The sequence below is a fragment of the Zingiber officinale genome, chromosome 7B (genome assembly GCF_018446385.1).
Source record: "Zingiber officinale cultivar Zhangliang chromosome 7B, Zo_v1.1, whole genome shotgun sequence".
Lineage (NCBI taxonomy): Eukaryota > Viridiplantae > Streptophyta > Magnoliopsida > Zingiberales > Zingiberaceae > Zingiber > Zingiber officinale.
This window is the reverse complement of record NC_055999.1, coordinates 103775956-103802695: the sequence shown is the minus strand read 5'-3', so window position 1 is coordinate 103802695 and position 26740 is coordinate 103775956. Positions and strand designations below refer to the sequence as shown.

General features: G+C 40.1%; 1 protein-coding gene across 1 annotated transcript; it reads left to right on the top strand.

Annotated features, from left to right (window-relative positions):
* On the top strand, window positions 1-25112 carry LOC122004634. Its single transcript, XM_042559488.1, has 2 exons — window positions 1-648; window positions 24999-25112. The coding sequence occupies exons 1-2, from the start codon at window positions 1-3 to the stop codon at window positions 25110-25112; spliced, it is 762 nt and encodes a 253-aa protein (XP_042415422.1).
* The last annotated feature ends 1628 nt before the right edge of the window (window positions 25113-26740 follow it).

The window sequence follows — 26740 nt, the reverse complement described above, 5'->3', positions numbered from 1 at the left end:
ATGGAAATCGTCTTAAGACATGATAGAAAAATTTACGTGCTCGAAGATGAACCACTGAAAGAGACTATACCCAATGCTTCAGATGAAGATCAGTCATATTATTCTCAGTATATAGAAGATGCACTGGATGTGCAATGCATAATGATGTCTTCTATGTCTCCCGAGTTGCAGAGACAACATGAGAATATGAGTGCTAGGGAGATTGATCAGCACTTGCATGAGCTCTTCCAAGAGAGTGCGAGAGAAGAGAGGTATGAAACCTCTCGAGCACTATTTCATACCATGTTGGAGGAAGGAAACCAAGTTGGGTCTCATGTACTCAAGATAATCGGGTACATAGAGAAGCTCGAGAGCTTAGGTTCCAAGTTAGACCAGGACTTGGCTGTTGACCTAATCTTGTTGTCACTACCTCCATCATTTTCTCAGTTTGTGTTGAACTTCAACATGAACAGCATGGACAAGAGTTTGACTGATCTGATGGTAATACTGCAAACTATTAAGAAGGATATGAAGGTAAATCCTTCACTGCATGCAATGATGGTCAGAAAGACTAACAAGCGCCCTAACACCGGGACGTTTAATCCCAAGGCTAATGCAGTGAAGAATCCTAGATATCAAGCTCAAAAGAAGCTTAAGAAAGGGATGCAGGTACCCCCAATCTGATGAGAAGGAGGTCATGTGCTTCCATTGTGGAAAGAAAGGTCACTGGAAGAAAAATTATAATATTTTCATGAAGAATGATGCCGGTGGAGCGGATGCTTTAGGTATCTTTATGGTAGAGTGTAATTTTTCTATTTCTTCATCATGGATCATAAATTCTGGAAGTAGTTCTCACATTTATGGAAACATGCAGGGTCTAAGTAACTACAGATAGTTGTCTAAGGGCGAAATGGACCTACGAGTAGCTAATGGAGCGAGAGTTGCTGTGTTAGCTGTAGGAACTTATTCAATAAATTTGCCTAGTGGACTTATTTTGAATTTAGAAAATTATTATTTTGTTCCTAGTTTCTCAAAGAATATCATTTCAGTGTCGAGTTTGGATGCCAAGGGATTTGTATTTTAATTTAAGGACAAGTTATGTTCTTTTTATTTGAACAATGTATTCTATCGAAATGATTCATTGAATAATGGTCTTTATGTTCTTAACTTAGATGAACCGATTTATTGTATTAAAAGTAAGAAATAGAAATTGCATGACTCAAATTTGACATATCTCTGGCACTGTAGACTTGGTCATATAACCCAAAAATGTATCGGTAGATTATTTAGTAATGGATATTTGGACTCTTTGACTCTTTTGAATTAGAGTCCATAGATACACGTGAAGCGTGTTTATAAGGAAAAAAGACCAAGAAGCCTTTCACCAAGATAGGTGAATGGGCAAAGGAACCACTAGAACTCATACATAATGATGTTTGTGGGACATTACAAGCTCAAGCTAGAGGAGCGTATACCCACTTCATGACTTTTACTGACAATTTAAGGAGATATGAATATATCTACTTAATGAGCCATAAGTTTGAAACTCTAGATAAGTTTAAGGAGTTCAAGAATGAGGTAAAAAATCAACGTGGTAAGAAGATTAAGGCCCTTCAGAGTGATCGAGGTGGCCAGTATCTAAGCCAAGGATTCATTGATTACCTAAAAGAGTGTGGGATAATTTCTCAACTTGCACCTCCTAGAACACCGGAGTGAAACAGTGTTTTGGAAAGGAGAAATCACACACTCATGGATATGGTTAGATCAATGATGAGTCATGCAAGTCTTCCAATGTCATTTTGGGGCTATGCCTTAGAAACAGCAACATACACACTTAACTGAGTTCCAACTAAGACAGTAGATAAGACTCCATATAAATTATGATTTAGAAAGAAATTAAATTTGTTTTACCTTAAGATATGGAGTTGTGATGCTTATGCGAAGAATGAAAATTCTAATAAGTTTGTAGCAAGATCCATAAAATGTACATTTGTAGGTTATCCCAAAGCTACAATGGGATATTATTTTTTTCTCCCAAGTGATCACAAAGTTATTGTTGCTCGATATGCTACTTTCTTGGAAAAAGAATTGATTTCTAAATAAAATAGTGGGAGCAAAGTAAGTCTTGAAGAAATTATAGACCCTACAAATAGGTTGGAAGATGAACAGTTGGACAATAAGACAGTGCCACAAGTACAAGTGTCTCCTTCATCCGAGACTGCTCAAGAAATATGAGATCAACGTAAGTCTACAAGAATACACCCAGAGCCAAATAGATATGGTTGAATAGTAACCCAAGATGAGGAAGTGCTACTCATTGAAGATGATGAATTTTTGACTTTCGAGGAAGCAGTTACTTCAAATGATTCTGAGAAATGGCTGGAAGCCATGAAATCTGAAATTGACTCCAGTACACCAACCAAGTTTGGGAGTTGGTTGATGTGCCAGTTGGGGTAAAACCCATAGAGTGCAAATGGATCTTCAAGAATAAGATTGACATGGATGGGAACATAAGTATCTATAAAGCTAGGCTTATGGCAAAGGGTTTCAATCAACGTCAAGGAATTGACTATGATGAAACATTTTCGCCCATTGTAATGCTTAAGTCCATTAGAATTTTGCTAGCTATAACAACTTACAAGGATTATGAGATTTGGCAAAGGATGTTAAAACTACTTTCCTAAATGGAAGGTTACAAGAGGAAATATATATGGTACAACCTCCTGATTTTATAAAATCTGAGAACGTCAATAAATTATGTAAGCTCAAGAAGTCTATTTATAAACTGGGACCTAGAGGTTTTATATAGAGGCTACAACAGGAACCTAGAGGAGGAATTGGTTTAGGCCTCCTGATGGGCTTGGGCTTCCTGTGTTCAGCCCGAACACCCAACCCAAGTCCATCAATAATAACTCATATCACTAAAAGGTTATTATTGAACTATCGCACCAATCTCATATTACAATATGTGTTCCTTCTTATCATGAGTGCGTTAATCTCCCTGTGTTTAAAATATCGTATGTCCGTTAATTAATTGAGTTATCGACAACTCGATTAATTAACATCTGATTACAAGAGTATTACCACTCAACTTTATTATCATGTCGGACTAAGTCCACCTACAGGGTTTACATGATAATCCATATGAGCTCCTCAAGGGGACATCATCAGCCTAAATAATTAGGACATAGATTTCTTCTATAATCAACAACACACCATATAAATAATATTATCTCCCAACTCATCAGGCCTATTAATTTAACGAATAAATATCACTCATTGATAAGTTAGAGAAATAAATACTAAGTATATGTACTTGTTATTATATAGGGATTAAGAGGACGCACATCCATAATAACAGAGGTTCTGTTCTTTTATATAGTCAGTACAAATCAAACAACCTCAAATGGTCCTGCTCAATGCACACATAGTGTACTAGTGTAATTTTATAGTCAAAACAAACTAATACCAAATTACACTACAACCGTTCCAATGGTTTGTCCCAATCCATCTTGGTTGTGAGCTACTATTTATAATTTATAAGGAACCGATAACATGATCTTCTGTGTGACACCACACACCATGTTATCTACAATATAAATTAAATGGACAACTGCATTCACATATATATAAATATAAAATGCAAACATTTGACCAAAGTGATTCTTATTTCAAAATATTTCAAAACAAATATTCATACAAAAGCTAGGCTTATAGTATACATCCCAACAATCTCCCACTTATAGACTATGCTGCCATACATATGATTCTCATCCCCTCAACATGTCTATCAAAAGCTCTCGCCGGAAGGGCCTTAGTGAAATGATCTGTCAGGTTATCTGCTGATGTAATCTTGGCGACAACAACCTCTCCTCGTTTTACGATGTCTCGTATCAGGTGGTACTTACGCTTAATGTGTTTACTTGGCTTATGGGCTCATGGTTCCTTCGAGTTTGCTACTGCATTACTGTTGTCACAATAAATTGTGATAACTTTGGGCAAACCAGGAATCACATCTAAGTCCATCAAAAAGTTTCTAAGTCATACAGCTTCTTTGGCTGCCTCAGAGGCTGCCACATACTCAGCTTCCATGGTGGAGTCTGAAACGCATTTCTTCTTAACACTCCTCCATGCTATGGCTCCACCTCCCAAAGTAAACACATACCCCGAGGTTGATTTACTACTGTCCCTATCTGATTGAAAGTCTGAATCTGTGTAACCCACAGGGAGCAAATCATCTGCCTGGTAAAACAGCATATAATTCCTAGTCCTTTTTAGGTACTTTAATATATGTTTTACGGTAGTCCAATGTCCCAGTCCTGGGTTACTTTGATATCTACTAACCATGCCCATGGCAAAATAGATATCCAATCTCGTACATAACATTGCATACATTAAGCTTCCTACAACCGAAGCATAAGGAACTGCCTTCATCTCCTCTATCTCCTTTGATTTCTTAGGACACATCTCTTTAAATAAAGGTACTCCATACCGAAAAGGTAGAAAACTTTTCTTGGAGTTTTGCATGCTAAAACGAGCTAGGATAGTATCGATGCATGAAGCTTGGGATAAGCACAACACCCTTTTCTTGCGATCCCTTATTACTTTGATCCCAAGAATATGTCCACATTCTCCCAAGTCTTTCATATCAAACTACTTGGACATTCATACCCTTACATCTGACAACACTTTGACATTGTTGTCAATGCGCAAAATATCATCTACGTATAGTACAAGAAATACCACCACATTTTCGCCACTTTTCTTGTATACACAAGACTCATTCAAACACTGAATGAATCCATAAGACTGGATCACTTCATCAAATCGGATGTTCCAAGATCTCGAAGCTTACTTCAGTCCATAAATGGACCGATTGAGTTTACATACAAGATGTTTTTTGCCCTTCGTAATGAATCCCTCTGGTTGCTTCATATAGATGTTTTATTTAAGACTTCCGTTAAGGAAAGCTGTCTTGACATTCATTTGCCAAACCTCATAATCCATATGAGCAACAATAGATAAAGAATCTGGATAGATTTAAGCATGGCTACCAACGAAAAAGTTTCCTCATAATTGATTCCCTCTTTTTTATTATACCCCTTCGCAACAAGCCTCGCTGTAAAGGTTTCATCTTCCCATCTGTTCCTCTTTTTCTTTTGTAGACCCATTTACATCCAATGACTTTTACACCATTTAATGGTTCTACAAGCTCCCAGACTTGATTAGAATGCATAGATTCTATTTCAGAGTTCATTGCACTTTGCCAAGATGCTGCATCTTTATCTTGGAGTGCTCCATCATATGTCCAGGGATCAGCTTCATGTTCACTAGGGATCAAGCCCGAAGACTCTCCCAAAAATATGAATCTTTCAGGTTGTTTAACAACCCTCCCACTGTGACAAGACACTACCTGTAATTGTGTATCATTTGTGACACGTGTTGCAGTTACTTGTGGTATCTCATCTTATACCATTGGTACTAAAGTAGAAATGTCCTCTTTTATTTCCTCAAGAATAATTTTACTCATGGGCTTGTGGTTCATTACATAGTCCTCTTATAAAAAATGGGCATTGGTGCTAACAATGACCTTCTGATCTTTAGGACTATAAAACAAACCACCTTTCATTCCTCTAGGATATCCCACGAACAAGCGAACTTCTGTACATGATTCCAACTTATCAGTGTCTCCCTTTAGCACATGTGCTGGACTATCCCAAATTCGAATGTGTTTCAAACTAGGCTTAAGCTCATTCCACAATTCTATGGGAGTAGAGGGTACTGACTTAGAAGTACCAAGTTCAGAATGTACGTTGTCATTTCCAGAGCATATCCCCAAAATGAATTTGGTAATTCTGAATAACTCATTATTGATTTAACCATTTCCATAAGAATCCTATTCATTCGTTCTGTCACACCATTCTATTGGGGTGTACCAGGTGCAGACAATTGGGATTGAATCCCGACCTCTGATAAGTAACTCCTAAACTCTCCTAAGAGGTACTCTCCACCACAATCAGACCATAGTATCTTGATACTTTTACCATGACGTTTCTCTACATCAGCCTTGTACTCTTTAAATTTATCAAAGCACTCAGACTTGCGGTGCATCAAGTAAATGTACCCATATCTCAAATAGTCGTCTATAAAAGAGATAAAATATTCAAAATCACCTCTTTCCTGGATAGTCATAGGCTCACACAAATCGAATGAACCAATTCCAACACTTCTTTAGCTCTATACCCCTTTGTCTTAAAAGACCGCTTAGTCATTTTTCCTTCCAAGCAAGACTCGCAGGTCAGAAAGTTTTCCACTACCAATGAACCCAAAGGTTCATCGGCTGTTAACCTTTGAATCCTACTCAAGTTAATATGACCCAACCTTAGATGTCAAAGATATGTTTGGTTCATTTCCTAAGGTTGCTTTCTCTTATTAGAATTAAAAGATGTGTTATTAATTTTCATTTGTTGTAACATGAGAGTTATTGGATTAAGAGTATACAAATTGCCAACCAACGCACCAGAATAGATAACCACCCTATTTTTCTTGACAACCACTTTGTCATCAAAAGAAACAGAATATCCATCCATAAATAATTTAGAAACTAAAATCAAGTTATTTCTAAAACATGGTATGTAAAAATAATTTTTCAAAATCAAAGTTTTATTTTTATCAAAAGATAAATAAACATCTCCCACTGCAACAGCTGCCACTCTCGTAGCATTGCCCATGTAGACGGTGATCTCCCCTTCATGTAGTCATCTGGTTTTCTGGAACCCCTGCAATGAATTGTAGACATGATCAGTGGCTCCGGTATCTACACGTCAGGTACCGGTAGATAATACCGCTAAACATGTTTCAATAACTAATGAATAAGATATACCTTTATTGTTCTCCTTTCTGTGAGGATAGTCCACCTTCCAATGTCCAGACTGCTTGCATGTGAAGCACTTGCCTTTCGACTTCTTCACACCTACCTGCGGCCCAGTCCCTTGAGGTCGAATCAATTTCTTTGCCGAACCAACTTGTTTCTTCTTCTTCTTTCCGCCTTTCGGCTTAGAGGCAGAAACATTTTTAGCAATGTGAACTTGAGAACTTTGACGAAATAGCCCTTCTGCCGCTTGGAGTTTTGTCAAAAGTTTCGCCAACAAATAAACCCTTTTGTTCATGTTGTAATTCAGGCGGAATTGCTCAAAACTTTTGGGCAGCGTTTGGAGAATGATATCGACCTGGGTTTCCCCATCGATTTAAGCTCCAAGGACTTCCATCTCATTCAAATGAGCCATCATCTTGAGGATATGATCCCTCACGGGTGTCACCTCAGTCATGGTGGTCATCATTAAGTTTCTCATGGCCTCCTGCCTGGCAACCCGAATCTGGTGTCCGAAGAGTTCCTTAAGATTGAGCATCATGCCATAAGTAGTGGGTAGGGTCTGATGCTGATGTTGCAGCACATTTGACATAGAAGCCAAAATGTAACACCGCGCCATCTCATCTGCCTTGACCAATTTCCTATGTCTCTCTATCTCCTCTTCACTAGAATCCTTATCAGGCACGCTAGGACAAATCTCAAGAAGTACGAATTTGTATTCTTCAGCAGTTAAGACAATGTCCAAGTTCCGTTTCCAATCAATATAATTTGGACCAGTAAGTTTATTTTCTTTTAAAATAACAACAAGAGGATTGAAAGCCATTTTGAAATCCTGAGAATCATAAAATAAAATATTTGGTCAAAACTTTAGAATTTAAAATAATATCTATTCCTCAAACAATATAATTTAGATTCACCAACACCTCAAAATACCGTGAATTTCATATGCCACGATAGTGTGGACGTATACTAATTCAAACATTTGTAAGAGGAGGTTTTACCCATTAATTTTATTATCTTGTCAACCTAACTTTATAACAAATAAAATTAATAGTTGGTTCATCTTCGGTCACACAAATAATAGTAGTGACTCCGATGGGGGGGACACTATTAAATGTGCCTAAGTATATACCATTACTTGATACTTAGTCCATTAATTAGGATTGTGCCACTTCAGATAGAGAAGATCACACATACCTAAATAATTTCCTATAATCATCCATAGAGGAAGTTTGATCTAGTGATCTGCAAACAAACTCATCCGATATGGAGGAAGGCACTTAAAGCCAATGCGCAAGTTTGAATGCATCACTTACAAACTAGTAATGGAGACTGTGGAATTTATTTAAATAATCTCTCTCCTACTTAGTTATTTAAATCTAGGAATTTTAACATGCACACACATCACAGCACATAAAACCATCATCACAACACACACAAACAACATATAAAGGCAATAAATATGAAAATAAAATTTCCAACTATTATGGCTTCATCCAATGTTGTCCTCCAATATATCGTCAATGGATCAAGCCATCGCATCTATCTTGCTTCCTTCTTCGTCGTGCCTCCGGTCCTCAAAATAGCACCACGCATAGAAAGGATACAAGTCGCAACAAAAGAAATAAAAATTTACATTTATCGATCATATATTCCACAAAAGAATTTACATGTAATCTAAATCGAACAAAATGTAAAAAATTATAATACAGCGACCGACTGTATTTTAATTATTACAATCATGCACACAAAACAACATCGACATGCCCGAGGGTTCAAATCATACACAACACACAAAAAGCCATAATAGTTGGATCTAGGATGTCTGCAACCACAGAATTAATCTTTCTAGCGCATCCTATAATTATCCGGGCTAAACTTGTATACGAGCAGTACATAATTTAACCGAAAACCAATCACATAGAACCAGAAAACATGCTCTGATACCACTTGAAGGCGCTAGAATTTCGTTCTATTTAAATTTTCCTGTAGAAAAAAATTGTACAAGTACAGAACTTTTCCAAGCAACCCGCATGTTCGATCAGACATGTGTTTGATCAATCAAGCAAGTTCTTGATGGATCAAAGCACACCTTGATCAAAGTACAAGATCGCTGGCCTCTTGTGTTGGTATTCAAAAATGATACAAAGAAAACTAAACTAATTACGCAGCGATATTAAAGAACTAGTTGTACCTTTCCTTTGTAGCTAAAGACCTCTTGATCTTCTGCTGTATTCCTCTCCTCTTCTTAGACGTCATGTGGGTAACGATCTACCAAGATGACAAACACCCTTTCACTCTTTGTTTCCAAATCTCCGACCACCAAGAGAAGCTCTAGGATAAAGCACCTTCTTCTCTTCTTCCTTCTCCTCTTCTTCTTCTTCTCCAAGCCGCCAGCCACCAAGGGATGTAGGATGGGGTGTCGGCCCCTAAGCAAGGGAAGAGGACTGTCGGCCCTTAGCAAGGGAAGAGGGGTGCCGACCCTTGTCAATGAGGAGGGGGCGCTGGCCCTAAGCAAGGAGGAGGGGAGGGGCGTCGGCCTTAGCAAGGGAAGAAGGAGCGTCGACCACAAGGAGGAGAAGAGAATTGTGGAAAATTAAGTTTTAAGGGAGGTACCGCCGACCCTAGGGGGAGGAGGTGGCGCCGAAACCAAAATAACAACTAACTTGGATGGGTGGATGCGAGGCTTTATATAGAGGCTACAATAGGGACCTAGAGGAGGAATTGGTTTAGGCCTCTTGATGGGCTTGGGCTTCCTGTGTTCGGCCCGAACACCCAACCCAAGTCCATTAATAATAACTCATACCACTAAAAGGTTATTATTGAATTACCGCACCAATCCCATATTATAATATGGACTCCTTCTTATCATGAATGCGTTAATCTCCCTGTGTTTAAGATATCATATGTCCGTTAATTAATTGATTTAATGACAACTCGATTAATTAACATATGATTCCAAGAGTATTACCACTCAACTTTATTATCATGCCGGACTAAGTCCACCTGCAGGGTTTACATGATAATCCTTATGAGCTCCTCAAGGGGACATCATCAGCCTAAATAATTAGGACATAGATTCCTTCTATAATCAACAACATACTATATAAATAATACTATCTCCCAACTCATCGGGCCTATTAATTTAACGAATAAATCTCACCCATTGATAAGTTAAAGAAATAAATACTAAGTATACATGCTTGTTATTATATAGGGATTAAGAGGACGCACATCCATAATAACAGAGGTTCTGTTCTTTTATATAGTCAGTACAAATTAAACAACCTCAAATGGTCCTGCTCAATACACACATAGTGTACTAGTGTAATTTTATAGTCAAAACAGACTAATACCAAATTACACTACAACCGTTCCAATGGTTTGTCCCAATCCATCTTGGTTGTGAGCTACTATTTATAATTTATAAGGAACTGATAATATGATCTTCTGTGTGGCACCACACACCATGTTATCTACAATATAAAGTAAATTGATAACTGCATTGATATATATATAAATATAAAATGTAAACATTTGACCAAAGTGATTCTTATTTCAAAATATTTCAAAACGGATGTTCATGCAAAAGTTAGGCTTATAGTATACATCCCAATAATCTCCTCCCGAAGATAGGTAAATCTGGTGGTCATCTCCCCCTAGATAGAACTAAATCCCTCCAAGACTGACTGTCAGATCTGTGCGGAAGACTCCTCAAGGCGAGCAAGTCGGTCCTCTACAGATAGCAAAGTTGAGGGTTAGGTCAAAGTCAAGGGCTAGGTCGAAAGAGGTCCAAAGAGTTCCTCAGTCATAAATGATGGCATCTCCTCCCCCTTGGCCGGAATGATAAGTGGGAAATTCTCCTCGGCCTCGTCTAGGATGTCTAGCTGCGGTCCCACACTCCAAGCTAATCTCCCTTGAGCGGTGACATCTATATGCATGAATGCAAGCTGACACTGACCAATCTCATCATAAGCGCTAAGGGAAGTGGATGTACCTTGGGTCATATCTACCCCTATGGTCAAAAATATGTAAGTTAAAATGTGATAGTAGGGCATATGAACCTGCCGCTTACTAATGAGACTGGATGCATGCATGATATTCTGAAACATGTGTAATGCAATATCGATGTCTAGGCGTTGACATTGTGCATACAGGAATAAAGAGTGGGAGGGTCACATCATCGCAACATCACAAGATGTGATCGTTAAAATGCAGGTGGTCAAGACGTGATATAGTACATAGTCCTCAACCCTAAGAGAGAGTGACCTGAAGTCTGTCACAGTTAGTAGTCTCTCCTCTCCAAAAAATATATATGGATAGTATCCAATGTAATATGGGAGTATGGTTCACCAAATGGAAAATCCCTACTAGGGTAACATAAAAAAGGGTATGAAGCTCTCCTAAATCCTAAGGTATCATATAATAGAGTGGGTGAGAACCTAAAGTCCTTACCACCTAATCTGGTGGAATATGTCAGGTCATTAATCTTAACTAGGTTGTTATAAAATTGAGCACACAAGTCTAAGTTTATTGAATAACTACAGTAAACTAGTCTATCTAACTGATAATAGTCAATGACATACTCAGAAACCTAGATTTAAGTGTAGTATATGAATGCTCTAGGAAATCTAGACTAAGTCACTCAGTGGGAAATCTAGCATCGGCAGAGGAGATACTGCTCGAACTAGGATGGGATGGAATGACATTTAGTCGTTTCCTAAAGTAATGTATACATATGCAAACATTCACAAAAAAGCATATAGATAAAGAAAATAACTAGATAGGTTGAGTTAGAAGGTACCTAGGAGGTATAGTTGGGATTTGGAAGGAGAAAAATGGAGAAGGTGTAAAATCACCACTGGAAGGGATCTTGAAGTGAAGAACTGCGAACAGAGAGCAAGTCTTTGATCGCTGTAAAACGTCTAGTTGAAGGCGCCTTCAGCCCGATGGAAGGTGTCTTCCATGTGTTGTGGAGGGCACCTTTAATCAATTGAAGGCGCCTTCAGTTGGTTGGGTGAGAATTTTCCCTCCCTTCCAAGGGTGCCTCCGATTGTATCGGAGGTGCCTTCGGGGTCAACTCCCTTTTTTCTAATTTAATTTAATTCAATTCAAGTTTAAATGTCATTTTAAGTTTTAATTAGGCTTAGATTTTATTTTAATTTAATTAATTTTAATTTAATTAATTTTAATTTAATTAATTTAAATTTAATTTAATTTAATTTAATTTAAGTTAATTTATTTTATTTTTTTTAATTTAATCCTTATTCATCTCACCCGATCTATATTTTCAATCAGGAAATCCTATAATTTTGTGAAATGAGTCAGTTGAATTTCAGGATTTAGTTTAACTTATGTTAGAATTCAGTTTAGCTTTAGGTTCAATAAATAGGCATTCTTAGGATAAACATCTAAGTTATGGTGAGTCATCTAGACATCATTAGAGTAACTACGCCTTCAAAAAATTTTAAATAGTCCTATCCACTGAACTTAATACAAAACTTTAGTCTAACTAGTTAGCATTAGTAAGGGGTAGCTTTAGCTAGTTCCACTAAGCCAAATGTACCAGGTCGAAGTCATATCTTCCTAGACATGCATGGACAGAGCTTCCCTAATCTATTATCATCCAGTACCATTTATTAAGTTAAATTTTTATCCTTATTTATCATAGTCCTAATTATCCAGTCATGTAAATTATTATTTTTAGAGGTGCAAATTAATTTGGAGCCTCCACTTAGAATTATTAAATTTTGTGTTTAGATTTTAGGTTTGTGTCAATTTACTTTATAATTATAATAGACTTGGTTATATTTTGAGTTTAGATTAATTTAATTTTTATTTAATTTAGGTTTAATTTTAAATTTAATTATTTTATTCTTTAGGTTTGAATTTAGTTTTGAAGGTTTAATTTTTTAGATTAAGAATGAATTATTTGATTTATTTTGATTTAGGTAGTGTATTTTATTTTATGGTATATAATATTGATTAAGTCCTACTTACATGGTTAGGTACGCTTTCGGAACCTAAGCTTTAGTTAATTTTTTATTTTGAGTTAGGGTTAAAAATGATTTAAATATAGAGTTAGAGTTATATCCAAGTCTGAATTTATTGTACATGGCTCTTTAGGATCCAAGTATCATGTTTAGATACTTGGATCCTGAGGTAACATTTTTCAACTGTTCTTTTAACTCTTTAACTTGACTTTTTAAGACAGAATTTTCTTCCTCAAGATTTGTAGCTTGAGTTGAATTTTTGTTTTGAACTTAGTTAAGGAGGTCAAGCTCAATTGTTCCTTAAGGATGTTATTTTCCTTAAGGAGGAGTTTTGTATGTTCTTCAGTTTTTGTTAATTTTTTGTTTAAGTAGGAAATAATTTTTAAAAAATTTATGGTATAATTAAATGTTACCCCCAGTTGGTTCATCTGAACTAGATGTGGATCCATTGCTCGACTCGCATTTGGATTCTTCTTCTTGATCCATTTTGCCTCCAGTTGCCATCAGCACGAGGTAGCTAGTTTGCTTTGGTTCATCATCTTCCGATCCGTCCGAGAAAGACTCATCCCAAGTCGCCTTTAGTGCTTTCTTTTGCTTTGCATTCTTGATCTTCTCTTCATTCGGGCATTCATGTTTGAAGTGCCCCTTCTTGTTGCAACCGTAACATATGATGTTGATATGCGTAAATATTATAATCGTTTATGTATATTTTAATGCATATTCACTTGCTGTATACGTATATATTCTTTGCATGATCGCCTCTTTTATCATGTACTCATCATATATACTCTTTTGTTCGGATATCTGCTCTTTGTTTGGAATTGTGATGACAGAGACAACTTTCGGAGTAAAAACAACGATTGTCGACGCACCGGAACGAGCCAGAGAACACGGCCGTGAAACCTCGCACGACCGTGTGGCCAAACAGGAGAGGAGTAGTGCACGACCGTGCAACTCTTGCACGGTCGTGCAGCCAACCCAGAGGCAAATCAGAGTATGGTCGTGCATACTCGCACGGTCGTGCCCCCCAAGACCGAAGCCGAGCAAGGAACGGTCGTGCAACCCTGCACGGTCGTGCCCTAGGAACCGAGCCCGAAGCTCACACGGTCGTGCCAATTGGCACGGCCATGCAGTGCGGCCAGAGATAAGAAGAGGCATGGTCGTGCCATTCTTACACGGTCGTACCGCCGCAGCCGCGCCCTAGCCTATAAAAGGGGTTTAACCCTTTTCCTCAAGGGGGAAGAGCCGGGAAGCAAGCCGTCGGGGAGAGAATCAACTTGGTGCCGTTCCACGCCCTCCAGGACCTCCGTCCAGCGATCCTTCATCACCACATCAACTCCAAAATCAAAGGATTGGATCTGAAGATCACTCGTCGTCGTTGGATAAGCGTCTTTTCTCTTTCTCTCTTCTTTTTTGAGAATTATATGCTTAACATTATGTCTTCGGATTTTTCTCCGACGTCTATGGAGTAGATTCCTTGTTCTAGGATGAGGGAGTAGTTGTGGATTGGTTGATGAAAGACTCATACTTTTGCCTCTATTTCATTGGATGATTTTGCTTGCTTTGTTTCGATTATTCGATCTCTATATCGTGTTAATTGATTGTGTAGGAATTGTCTATCTCGTAGAGAGGATATCCTAGATCGTACACCCGAGGGGTCCTAGTGACAGGGGTAACCCGTTCATGGATATCTAGGGCACTTCCTTGAAAGGAGAGACAACTCCTCTACAAGGAAGTAAGAGACCAGACTAAGCTCCTTATCTCTATCGTTAGTGACACCAATTAGAGTAGTGTTCTCGTCATCTACTGAGGCGCTCTAGCGACAAGGGTTAACCGCAACAGAATTTCATAGGGATATTCTTTATTTGGTACCTAAGGATAGATACTTCAACTTCCGGCGAATGCATGTTGATGGACAATGAGTAAAGGATAGAATGTGATACATCAATACCACCACAGTGAAACCAAACTCCTATGACTCTTCAAAAACCAAGTCTATTACTTCTTCTTTGCTAGTTCTCGTTTCCGTTTCCAAACCCCTTTTCTTTAGATAACTTACAACCATTAGTAGTTTAGCTAATCCTAAGTGAGCCATCGCTAGTGCTTATAACCAGTCCTCGTGGGATCGATAATCTTTATTACTGACGATGAATCCGTGCACTTGTAGAATTGTAACAAGTTTTTGGCGTCGTTGTCGGGGACTACGTCTATAACATTAGTGATAATCATATTAGATTAGACTAGACTTTATTTCTTTCCTTTACCTCTTCTTTTTCTAACATTCTGCATTTTAGAGATAAATAATTCTATCTTTGTTTTTCTTTATTTTCTGCATTCTATTCCATATATTGTTTTTGCATGCGAAGAGCTAATCTTTCAGGACAACTTCTGTCGTTCGATCCAGAAATAGATAGAACTTTCTTGAGAAGAAGAAACCTTCAGAAAGCATTTCAAGCAGTACAAGAATCTTCAGAGATGGTTGATAAATTGTTGAAGGATTATGCAACACCTTATGCACGAGAGGTTCAGTCTAGCATCACTCGACCACCAATAGAAGCCAACAATTTTGAATCAAGCCTACAGTAATTCACATGGTTCAGCAGAATCAATTTGGAGGAGGATTGCACGATGATTCAAACCACCACTTATAGCTTTTCTACGAGATTTGTGGTACCATGAAAGTGAAGGGAGCCCCTCCAGAATTAGTGAGGTTATTACTTTTTGGATTCTCCCTGAAAGACAGAGCCAAGCAGTGGCTAAATTCCCTTCCAGCAAATAGCATTACATCTTGGGAACAGTGTGAGCAGAAATTTCTGGACAAATTCTATCCACCAAGCAAAACTGCTCACATGAAGAATTTGATTGCAAGCTTCAAACAGATAGACTCAGAATCATTATTTAAAGCCTGAGACAGATTCAAAAGTATGCTGAGACAGTGCCCCCATCATGGCCTTGAGAAATGGTTGGTTCTACACACCTTCTACAATGGAATTAACTATCACACGAAGGTATCCCTCGATTCTGCAGCAGGAGGAGCACTAATGAACAAGAGCCTTGATGAAGCTAAAGAGATCATAGAGAATGTGGCACAGAACCACCATCAGTGGGCAACTGAAAGATCTGGTGGTTCTTTCTCAGGAAATCCAATAAAAACGTCAGGAAAATTCGACGTAGATGCAGTCACACTCATGTCTGCGAAGCTGGACGCTCTGACCAAGAAGTTTGAGGCCATGGGCAACAACACGGCTAATGCAATAGTTTGTGTTTGTGAAACTTGCGGAAGTACGGATCATGCTCAAGATACTTGCCCCCTAGGGCCAATACAAGCACAGATAAACCAACTTGAGCAATGCGATGCAATAGTCAGTTACAACCAGAAGCAAAACAATCCGTACTCCAACATATATAACCCTGGATGGAGGAACCATCCAAATTTCTCATACTGGAACAATCAAGACCAAGGGTCAGCAAAACAAAGCTATCAACCTGGGCAATAGAGCTACCTATCTGGACAACAGACTTATCAACAACAACCTTCACAGCTGTCCAGAATCGAAAAGATGCTTGAAGAAGCCATCTCAGAGAAAAAAGAGATGAAGAATGAGATCAAGCAATTGACTCAAAGAATGGAAAATTCTGAGAAACATTAAAAGATGCAAGACAGCCAGATAGCCCAGTCATTCTCAAGAGCACAGGGAACATTTCCAGGAAAGCTAGATATAAACCCAATGGAACACTACAACCATATCGAGCTGAGGAGCGAATGAACTTTGGGAGAACCCCAAATCACTACTCAGAAAGGACCTGACTCAGAGGAAGTGCCCTCTCCCCCACTGCCCAATCAGATCCAGAACAGGGATGAAGAGGAGATCATCAAGAAAGTTGAAGAAACTCTTCAAATTCCCCCACAAAGTCAGACAATTCCTTTCCATCAGAAACTGATAACATCCCAAAAGGATGAAGAGTTCAACCAATTCCTGAAGAAGATCAAGGAAATTTACGTAGAAGTACCACTGATAGATGTGTTGGTGCAAAATCCCTCAGGTCAAGGTTGACCTGGTTAACCAAGCTGAGTCTTGGTTTGGGTTTAGATGTTTGACAATAAGATATTGATCGAAGAAGAGTCAAGTAGGTCAAGGTTGACCGGATACTTGACTGGGAAGTCCTAACTGTCAAGTTAGGCAGAAGGAAGTCCTAGTGAGTGAAGCTAGGCAGAAGGAAATCCTAGTGAGTGAAGCTAGGTGAAAGTCCTGGTGAGTGAAGCCAGGTGAAAGTCCTAGTGAGTGAAGCTAGGCAGAAGGAAATCCTAGTGAGTGAAGCTAGGTGAAAGTCCTGGTGAGTGAAGCCAGGTGAAAGTCCTAGTGAGTGAAGCTAGGCAGAAGGAAATCCTAGTGAGTGAAGCTAGGTGAAAGTCATGGTGAGTGAAGCCAGGTGAAAGTCCTAGTGAGTGAAGCTAGGCAGATGGAAAACCCTAGTGAGTGAAGCTAGGTGAAAGTCCTGGTGAGTGAAGCCAGGCAAGGAAGGAAATCCAGATGGATCAAGGATGATCGGACATCTGGTATTGGGAAGTCCAAGTAGGTCAAAGGATTGACTGGATACTTGGCAAGGAAGGAAGTCCAGATGGGTCAAGGTTGACCAGACATCTGGTGGAAGTCCAAGTAGGTCAATGGGTGACCGGATACTTGGCACGACGAGTAAAAGTCAAGTGGGTCAAAGGGATTGACCGGACACTTGGTGGGGAGTCTGGCAGGTCAAGGGTGACCGGATGCGAGGCATGATGTACCAACAGGTCAAGGTTGACCGGATGTTGGTTAGGAGGTTTGGGACTTGGTTTTGGGCAAAAACCAAGTCTTGGATCGATCCGTGGATCGATCCGGTGTGGATCGATCGTGGATCGATCCGATTCTTCCATGACGAAGCTTCGGATCGATCCGTGGATCGATCGAGGTCGATCATCAGCCGTCGATCGACCATGCTTCGCGCGATAAGCGCCGGATCGATCCAGGCGTTCAAGATCAGGCGCTCGGATCGATCCGTGGATCGATCCAAAGCCTCCCCGATCGATTCGGAACATTCGAATCGATCGGGATCCGACCGTTGCGTCGGGTTTAAAGCCGCAGGCGAGCGTGGTCTTCGGCATCGCTTTACGAGCTCTTCTCAGATTCATTCCAGCTCCTCCACAGCTCTCTACAAGCACGTGATCGCCAGTTCTTGAAGGTTCTTGGAGGCTTTCCAAGTCAAGAGGCGGATCTATTGCAAGAGGAAGAAGTTAGGGTTAGGGTTTTCACTGCACATCTTGTAAGCTTTTGCTTTAACTTGTTTCCCTTTCCTTCTTCTTGTACCGAGAGTCTTGTAGGGCTTCTCCGCCCTCGGTAGTTACCGAAAAGGAGTGTTTCATAGTGGAGGGTGCGTGCGTGGTGTGGATCCTTGGATTAGTCACCTCCTTTGGAGGTGGATACCAAGTAAAATCCTAGTGTTAGCGTGGTTGTATTTGTTTCTGTATTTTCCGCTGCATATTCTTGAAGAAACAAGCAACGCCAAGCACCGAGCGAACGCGACGAGCTATTCACCCCCCCCTCTAGCTACTTTTGGTCCTAACAAGTGGTATCAGAGCAAGGCCGCTCTTCACCGGAATCATCGCCGGAAGGGTCAAGCATATCAAGAAAAGCTAGAGGGTGAAGAAGTTGGAGCAAATTCTTCAAGTTCAAGACTTTATCAAGCTCAACTTTAAGATGCAATTCCAAGATGGGCTTGGATTTGACACAAGGGTGGCTCCACCATACACTTCTACGAGTTTCGATTCTTGGAAATCAAGAATCGAAAATTTTCTTATGATGGAGATAGAGCAATGGTTTGCTCTAATGGAAGGCTTCAAGGCTCCAAGAAATTCAAAGGGTAAAGTTCTCAAGAGGAGCAAGTGGAGCCAAGAGCAAGTCCAAAGGTGCGAGGCTAATGACAAAGTGACCAAGCTTTTGGTCAATTTATTGCCAAGCACCATCCTTTGCAAAATTGGAGAATTTGAAGATGCAAAGGAATTATGGAGCAAATTGGACAAGCTTCATAAAGAGATCCCCTCCACTGTACAAGATCATGAAGAATCCAGAGAGGGTGACTCTTTGGAGCAAGATCAAGAGGAGGACTCCGAGGAGAGATGCTCAACCTCCGAAGAAGAGGAAATCCAAGAAGCTTCATCCTCAAGGGAATGCAACGAAGGGAACAAGGAGGGAGCATACTCCTTGTTTCATGTTCAAGATGATGAAGCCTCCACCTCTAGGATTGAGGGGGAGCAATCCTTGGTGACGCCGGATCAAGAAGAAGGAGAAGCTTCTACATCCGGGTCAAGTGAAGAAGAAGAAGATGGTGCCACCTCCGAAATTCAAGAAATATCAAATGGAGGAGCAAGTGCCATCCCTACACAAGAAGGTATAAACATTTCAATTAATAATAAAAATCATATCATATGTTTTGAGTGTAGGGAAAGTGGGCACTACAAGAGCAAGTGTCCCAACTTGGCCAAGAAGAAGGGTCAAGTGGGCAAAAGGGCAAGGAGAAGCCGAGGAGACCATTCCGGAACAAAGAAGAGCAAGGAGCATATCATATGCTTCTCTTGCAATCAAAGGGGCATTATCGAGTCAATGCCCTAAGGGAAGAAGATGGTCAAGGCTCAAGGAGGAAGCTCAAGTCAAGGGGGAGCCTAAGGTAAAAGGAAGGTAACATTTATTGAGCCTACCTTTACATTATGGTAAAAAGCATGATAGTTCTAACTTTTATCATTTTAATGCAATTTACCATAAGAATAGGAAGCATGAGGGCTTTAAGGAAAATCATGTGGCCCTACATGCCAAAACTACTACATCTAAGGCTAGGAATGTAGGTAAAAGTCTAGGCAAGAACTCTAAGGATTGTAGCTACAAGCCTAGAAACAAAAATGCTCATGAACTTAATGGAAAAACAAAAACTAAGGACTTAGTGATGGAAAATCAAGTCTTGAGGTCAAGACTTGATAAAATGGAAAAGACCCTAAATAGGATGGAAAATATCCTATTAGGGCAAAAAGAGCATAACCTAGGTTTAGGGGTACAAAAGCCATCCAATGGCCATAGAGGTTTGGGATACAAACCAAAGGCTAAGAAGGATGTGCCCTCTTACCATAGAGTTCCATATAGTTATGGAACAAACCCTAGGTCTAGTGGTCAAGCCAAAAATACTAGTGAAGTCATCCCTAAGAGTATTTTTGCAATAAATGTGACTAAGGCTTCTAAGAAGTCTAAGAAAGTCACAAACAAGGTCACAAGGGAGGCTATCCCTAGAGTTGACCTAGAAAGTGTGACCAAGGTCTCCAAGAAGCCAAACAAGGTCACTAGGAAGGTATCTAGGGAAGTTATCCCTAGTGAGTATCTAGAGCATCCAAGGAGCACCAATAGGTGTTGGGTTCCTAGGAGCATCTTCTCTACCCCATAGATGGGTTAGAGAGTGTCAACTCCGATTAGAAGGGTAGTTAACCCAACTTTGAGGAAATTGACACTCAAGGAGCATTTTCAAGGTTTTTGTTAACCTTTGAAAATGAAATGGAATTATTATTTACTCCTTGAAAAAGTAAAATGTGCCTAGTGGTGAAAATTTGATTTTAATCTTAAAAGGCACATATTGGGAAATTCACAAGAGCTACCAAGTTGGGATTTTGGTATGTTCTTAGGAAATTTAAGGCAATCCGGGCCTTAACTTTAAAGTGTTACTCTTGTGGAAAAATGAAATATGCCAACATTTGAGGAATATGCTTAATTTCAATTGGCATAAATTAATCAAGGGAATTAGAAATGCCAATTTAGGTTTTGGCGTTTTCGTGACGCACTTAAGGGCAATCTAGGATTAAGTTGTAAGTTTAGCTAAGGTTTTAAGGATACTTAGATAGTTAATCTAGGTATATTTTATTTATGTTAAATCTTGCCATGATTGTTTGCCCATCATATGTCATGACATCATGTCTATTTTTGCGTTCATGTTTTATTATGAAAAATCCAAAAATACCATGTCATGACATTCATACATCATGTAATTATAGGATATTTTCTTTTGAAAATTATTTCTTTTTGATGTATGTCATAACATTATCATGCATTAAGTTTAATTCCTTGTAATTAAGGACAAAAGACATTTAACAACACTTATTAACAAGTGACATCCTAGGTGGGTGTCTAATATCTCCAAAATGCCTAGATAGATATGCATGATCCCTAGATTAGGGCAAAACCAAAATCTACATCTCACAAAGACCTATAAGATGACTTGTATGTGTTTTAGTGCACATTAGATACAAGTGAGATGTTAGGATGATGAACAAAACTCAAGATGTTGATTTAGTGCATTCTTTTGAGTTTTAGTTTCATCAAAACACATAGATATGTGTTTTCCCATCATTGGGAAAGCTAATGTACAAGTCATGTGCATTATGCCCAAGGAACATGGTGGGATATTGGTTTTGAAAAAGTTTTCAAAATGATTTTGGAAAACCTTGGTGAAGGCTATCTTTTGATAGTAATCACCATTGAATAGTTAGACACAAACTTGAAGAAAACACTAAAGTTTTTGCAAGTTTTCAAGTTTGTGTCAATCTTTGAAAAGATGATGTATTTTCATAGAAAATTATTTTTCCTTGATAATATATGCCCTAAACAATGTCTACACGAAATTTCATAATTTTTGGATTTTTGTAGAATTTTCTAGTCGATTGAGAGGAATTTCAATCTATCGGTCGATCGATCCACAATGTCGTGATCGAAGGCCGAATCGATCCATGGATCGATTCGGAAGCCATCTGTGGAAAAACGAAGGGGTGTCTCAATCGATCCATCGATCGATTGAGGTTCTCGAATCGAAAAATTGATCGATTACCCAACTCCAATCGATCCAAGTTGCTGATTTTGGCTGGGAAAGCCTGATTTCAGCACTTTGAACCTATTTTAGTCTAGGTAACCATTCCAAACCCTTAAAATACATTTGTATACATAAAAAGAGTGTTTTCGTGTTGAAAACAAGGATGGAATGGTTAAGGAAGACTTCATTGAAGTTTAGGTTGAGGTTTGTTTCAAATTTTGAACATTTGAACCTCAAAACTTCTAAATCTGGGTTTCCTAAAGGTTTAGGGATTCCAAGTCATTGTTGGTGCAATGACAGAAGTTACCACCATGTCTTTAGGGGGAGGGACTCTTTAAAGACATGAAAATTATTTTTCATAAACCTTGGAAGGTGGTTAACCTTCTGTTAAGAGAATGCTCATGGATGAGCAGTTGAACTTGAAATGGGGAGTGGATATCCTCATTATTTCAAGTGGGAACTCAAGATGTTAGAAAATGCTCAAGGTTGGGTATTTGTCTACATTGAGGAAGAAGTTAAGGATAAATGAAGGGTATGGGACCTTCATTATTGTGTTGATCACAATGAGTGAAGTTGTGATCAGGGGGAGAGTTTTCAACAGATGAAGTTGTTGAAGTGTGCCCAAAATTGGAGCATAGGTTGATGTGTGTCCAAAGACGGGTTGATGTGTTTTATTAGTAGGGGGTTGATGTGTGCCAATAGGGGGAGAATGAAAGGAAGTAAGTTAGGTTTTCATTACCTAGAGGGAGTTTGCCCTCTTAGGAGGAGAATGAAAAGCTTAACTTATGTGTTCATTACCTAGTGGCATGAAGAAGGAGGCTATAGGATTAGCCTAACTTACATGTGGGATTGTAAGTGTTATTGTGGTATTGTCAAACATCAAAAAGGGGGAGATTGTTGGTGCAAAATCCCTCAGGTCAAGGTTGACCTGGTTAACCAACCTGAGTCTTGGTTTGGGTTTAGATGTTTGACAATAAGATATTGATCGAAGAAGAGTCAAGTAGGTCAAGGTTGACCGGATACTTGACTGGGAAGTCCTAACTGTCAAGTTAGGCAGAAGGAAGTCCTAGTGAGTGAAGCTAGGCAGAAGGAAATCCTAGTGAGTGCAGCTAGATGAAAGTCCCGTGAGTGAAGCCGGTGAAAGTCCTAGTGAGTGAAGCTAGGCAAGGAAATCCTAGTGAGTGAAGCTAGGTGAAAGTCATGGTGAGTGAAGCCGGTGAAAGTCCTAGTGAGTGAAGCTAGCGGATGGAAAACCCTAGTGAGTGAAGCTGGGTGAAAGTCCCGTGAGTGAAGCCGAGCAAGGAAGAAATCCAGATGGATCAAGGATGATCGGACATCGGTATTGGGAAGTCCAAGTAGGTCAAAGGATTGATGGATACTTGGCAAGGAAGGAAGTCCAGTGGGTCAAGGTTGACCGGACATCTCGTGGAAGTCCAAGTAGGTCAATGGAGTGACCGGATGCTTGGCACGACGAGTAAAAGTCCAAGTGGGTCAGGATTGACCGGACACTTGGTGGGAGTCTGGCAGGTCAAGGGAGTGACCGGATGCGAGGCATGATGTACCAACAGTCAAGGTTGACCGGATGTTGGTTAGGAGGTTTGGGACTTGGTTTTGGGCAAAACCAAGTCGGATCGATCCGTGGATCGATTCAGCCGTGGATCGATCGGTGGATCGATCCATTCTTACCATGGATTCCGGATCGGTCGGATCGATCCGAGGTCCCGATCGATCGGCCGATCGATCGGGACGATGCCGCGCGATAAGCGTGGATCGATCCGTGGATCGATCCGGTGAGTCTAAGCGCCGGATCGATCCGTGGATCGATCCAAAGCCTCCGATCGATTGGAACATTCGAATCGATCGGGATCCGACCGCTGCGTCGGGTTTAAAGCCGCAGCGAGCGTGGTCTTCGGTATCGCTACGAGCTCTTCTCGATTCATTCCAGCTCCTCCACGACTCTCTACAAGCACGTGATCGCCAGTTCTTGAAGGTTCTTGGAGGCTTTCCAAGTCAAGAGGCGGATCTATTGCAAGAGGAAGAAGTTAGGGTTAGGGTTTTTACTGCACATCTTGTAAGCTTTTGCTTAACTTGTATTTCCCTTTCTTCTTCTTGTACTGAGAGTCTTGTAGGGCTTCTCCGCCCTCGGTAGTTACCGAAAAGGAGTGTTTCATAGTGGAGGGTGCGTGCGTGGTGTGGATCCTTGGATTAGTCACCTCCTTTGGAGGTGGATACCAAGTAAAATCCTAGTGTTAGCGTGGTTGTATTTGTTTCTGTATTTTCCGCTGCATATCCTTGAAGAAACAAGCAACGCCAAGCGACGAGCACGCGACGAGCTATTCACCCCCCCCCCCCCCCCCTCTAGCTACTTTTGGTCCTAACAAGATGCACTGCACCAAATACCAAAGTTTGCAAAATTTTTAAAGGGAATTTTATCTAACAGGAGGCAAAAGGGCGACTTCGAGACCGTAGCATTAACAGAAAATTACAGCGCTCTACTTATGGCAAATATTCTACCAAAACTTCAGGATCCAGGGAATTTTTCCATTCCTTGCAAAATTGGTTCTGAACTCATACAAAGAGCTTTGTGCGACTTGGGAGCCAGCGTTAGCCTACTTCCGTACTCCTTATATAAGAAGCTAGGACTCCAGAACATTAAACTGACTACTATGGCACTGCAATTAGCTGACCATTCATGTAGATACCCAATGGGAATAGTGGAAGACGCTCCAGTAGAAATGGGTGGATGTATCATTCCCACAGATTTCATTATCCTGGATATGGAGGCGGATCCCAAGATACCAATCATCCTTGGAAGACCATTCCTTGCTACAGCTGGAGCCCTCATTGATGTGAAAAGTCACAAGTTATCCTTGGAGATTGGAAAAGAAAGGATTAAATTTGATTTATCTGATTCCTCTATCTGCGACCCCTCTTCTCAGGGAAATTCTAGCAAAATCAACATACACAAAGTCAAGGAGTGCAGTTTCCATGAGAATTCTCCTCCAGCGAGCAATAAGAAATGCATTTGTCTTGCACAAGCGAAACTAAAGGCGCAGACTAGAGCATTAACCCTAGGAGGAGAGCCATGCTTCCATGGGTTTAGTCAACATTAACTGAAACGGGGTCGAGCTAAAGACCTAAAACAAGCCCTTCTTGGGAGGCAACCCAAGGGTTTTATATATTTTTTTTGTTGTTCATCATTCCGTTCATTGTTTTATTTCTCTAGTAAGTTCAAGTCGAGTACTTTTATTATTTCTTCATTTTTGGATATTCGTTTTCAGGATGTGCAAAGCCTCCACGAGCAGGCCGTGAGCATTTCATGGGCGTGGAGGCGTCAGAGGAACCAAAATGGCGAAAGGCGAGTCACCGTGAGCTTAAAGGAGTCGGTTGTGTGATCTCACACGGCCGTCCGAAGCCAACAGTGGGACCAAGGCCACAGGTTGTGCAACCTTGCACGGCCGTGTGGCCTATGTAGAGAAGAGGAGAACACGGGGCGTGCTAATTGACACGACCATGCAAGACCGCCAAAGAGGAAGCAGACTCAGGTCGTCCCAATTGGCACGGCCGTGCGACTTATGCAGAGAAGAAGGAGGAATGGGTCGTGCTATTCGGCACGACCGTGCGACTTTGGCCGAAGGGAGAAAAGAGGAGGTCGTGCCAATCAGTACGGTCATGCAGAACCCCACCTAACCTGATCGTGTCTATAAGACACGGTTATGCCCCTACCGGTGTGCGCCACCTACTCCTCCAAAATCCCTAATTTCCATCTCCTTCTCTCCCAAAAAATCTTCTCCTCCCCACTACACTTCATCAAACCCTAATTCCCACCTCTAGAGTTCATTTTTGCTTAGATATACATCTAGATCTAATACTTCTTCAAGCCACAAATCCGAAAAGAGAGAAGTAACTCCCCTATTTTCCTTCTTCCTCCTCCTCTCCCATCCTCAAGATCCATATCCACAAGAAATTCCTCAAAACTTTGCACACCATGTCGCAGATCTTGAAGAGACTTCGTAGAGGAAGTAGTGGATCTGGCGAAGGAGATGCACCAGGAGGCAACAAAGGCAAGGGGAAGACTTCTTCTTCTTCAAAAGGCAAGGTAAAAAGGGTAGCACGCGACGAATGTAACGAAAACGAGTTCAATATTATTTTTAGAAATCATAAACATAAAGCTAGGTATGATATCCTTGTCGCTAGAAAAATTATATGCACTAAATATATGGATCCCATTATGGATATGCTAGGAATTAGGGATGACGTAGATTTGATGATTAGTTCTTTAGATTGGAATGATATTATGTACACTCATGCACCGACTTACCCCCGCCTAGTCCTTGAATTTTTGAGCTTGATTGATGTTAAATTTTCATCCGAGGATGACTACGTAGGGGTCATAACTTTTAGGATAATGAATAAAAAAGTTCGGTGGACTTTTAGTGATTTTAATAATTATTTTAGTTTACCCATTGGTGGTGCCCGTGGATTTGATGATGAGATTAGATGGAATGAATTTTAGACATCAATAACCGGATCAAAGGACTCTTATGAGCCTTCTAGAGCAAAAGCATCATGCATGCAAAACCCGACCTTTAGATACCTTCACCGAGTGATGAGCAAAACGATCTTTGGTCGAGGAGAGAGTGATGGGGTGGTTAGAAAGGTAGAACTCTATTCTCTTTGGGCAATGTTGAATAAAGTAGATTTTGATTCCGGATTTCATTTCTTGTAAAATTTGTTGAGGGCAGCTAAGGCATCTTCGGGGATGATAGTGTTTGGTGGATTGATCATCCAAATAACATTCGATCTAGGTTGTGATCTTGATGGATTATAGGTTATTCATGGTAATGACAAGATCGACATCGATTCTTGTCTTGCGATGAAGATGATTTGTCAGGATGAGAATGTGTTTGCCTTCCCTAGGAACAATGGTTTTCCATTACCCCTTCCTTGCCCCGAGCGCACTTCAGTTCGTAACCCCGCAAACTGAGTGATTACTTATTTACACCCTGAATCTATTCCCTCC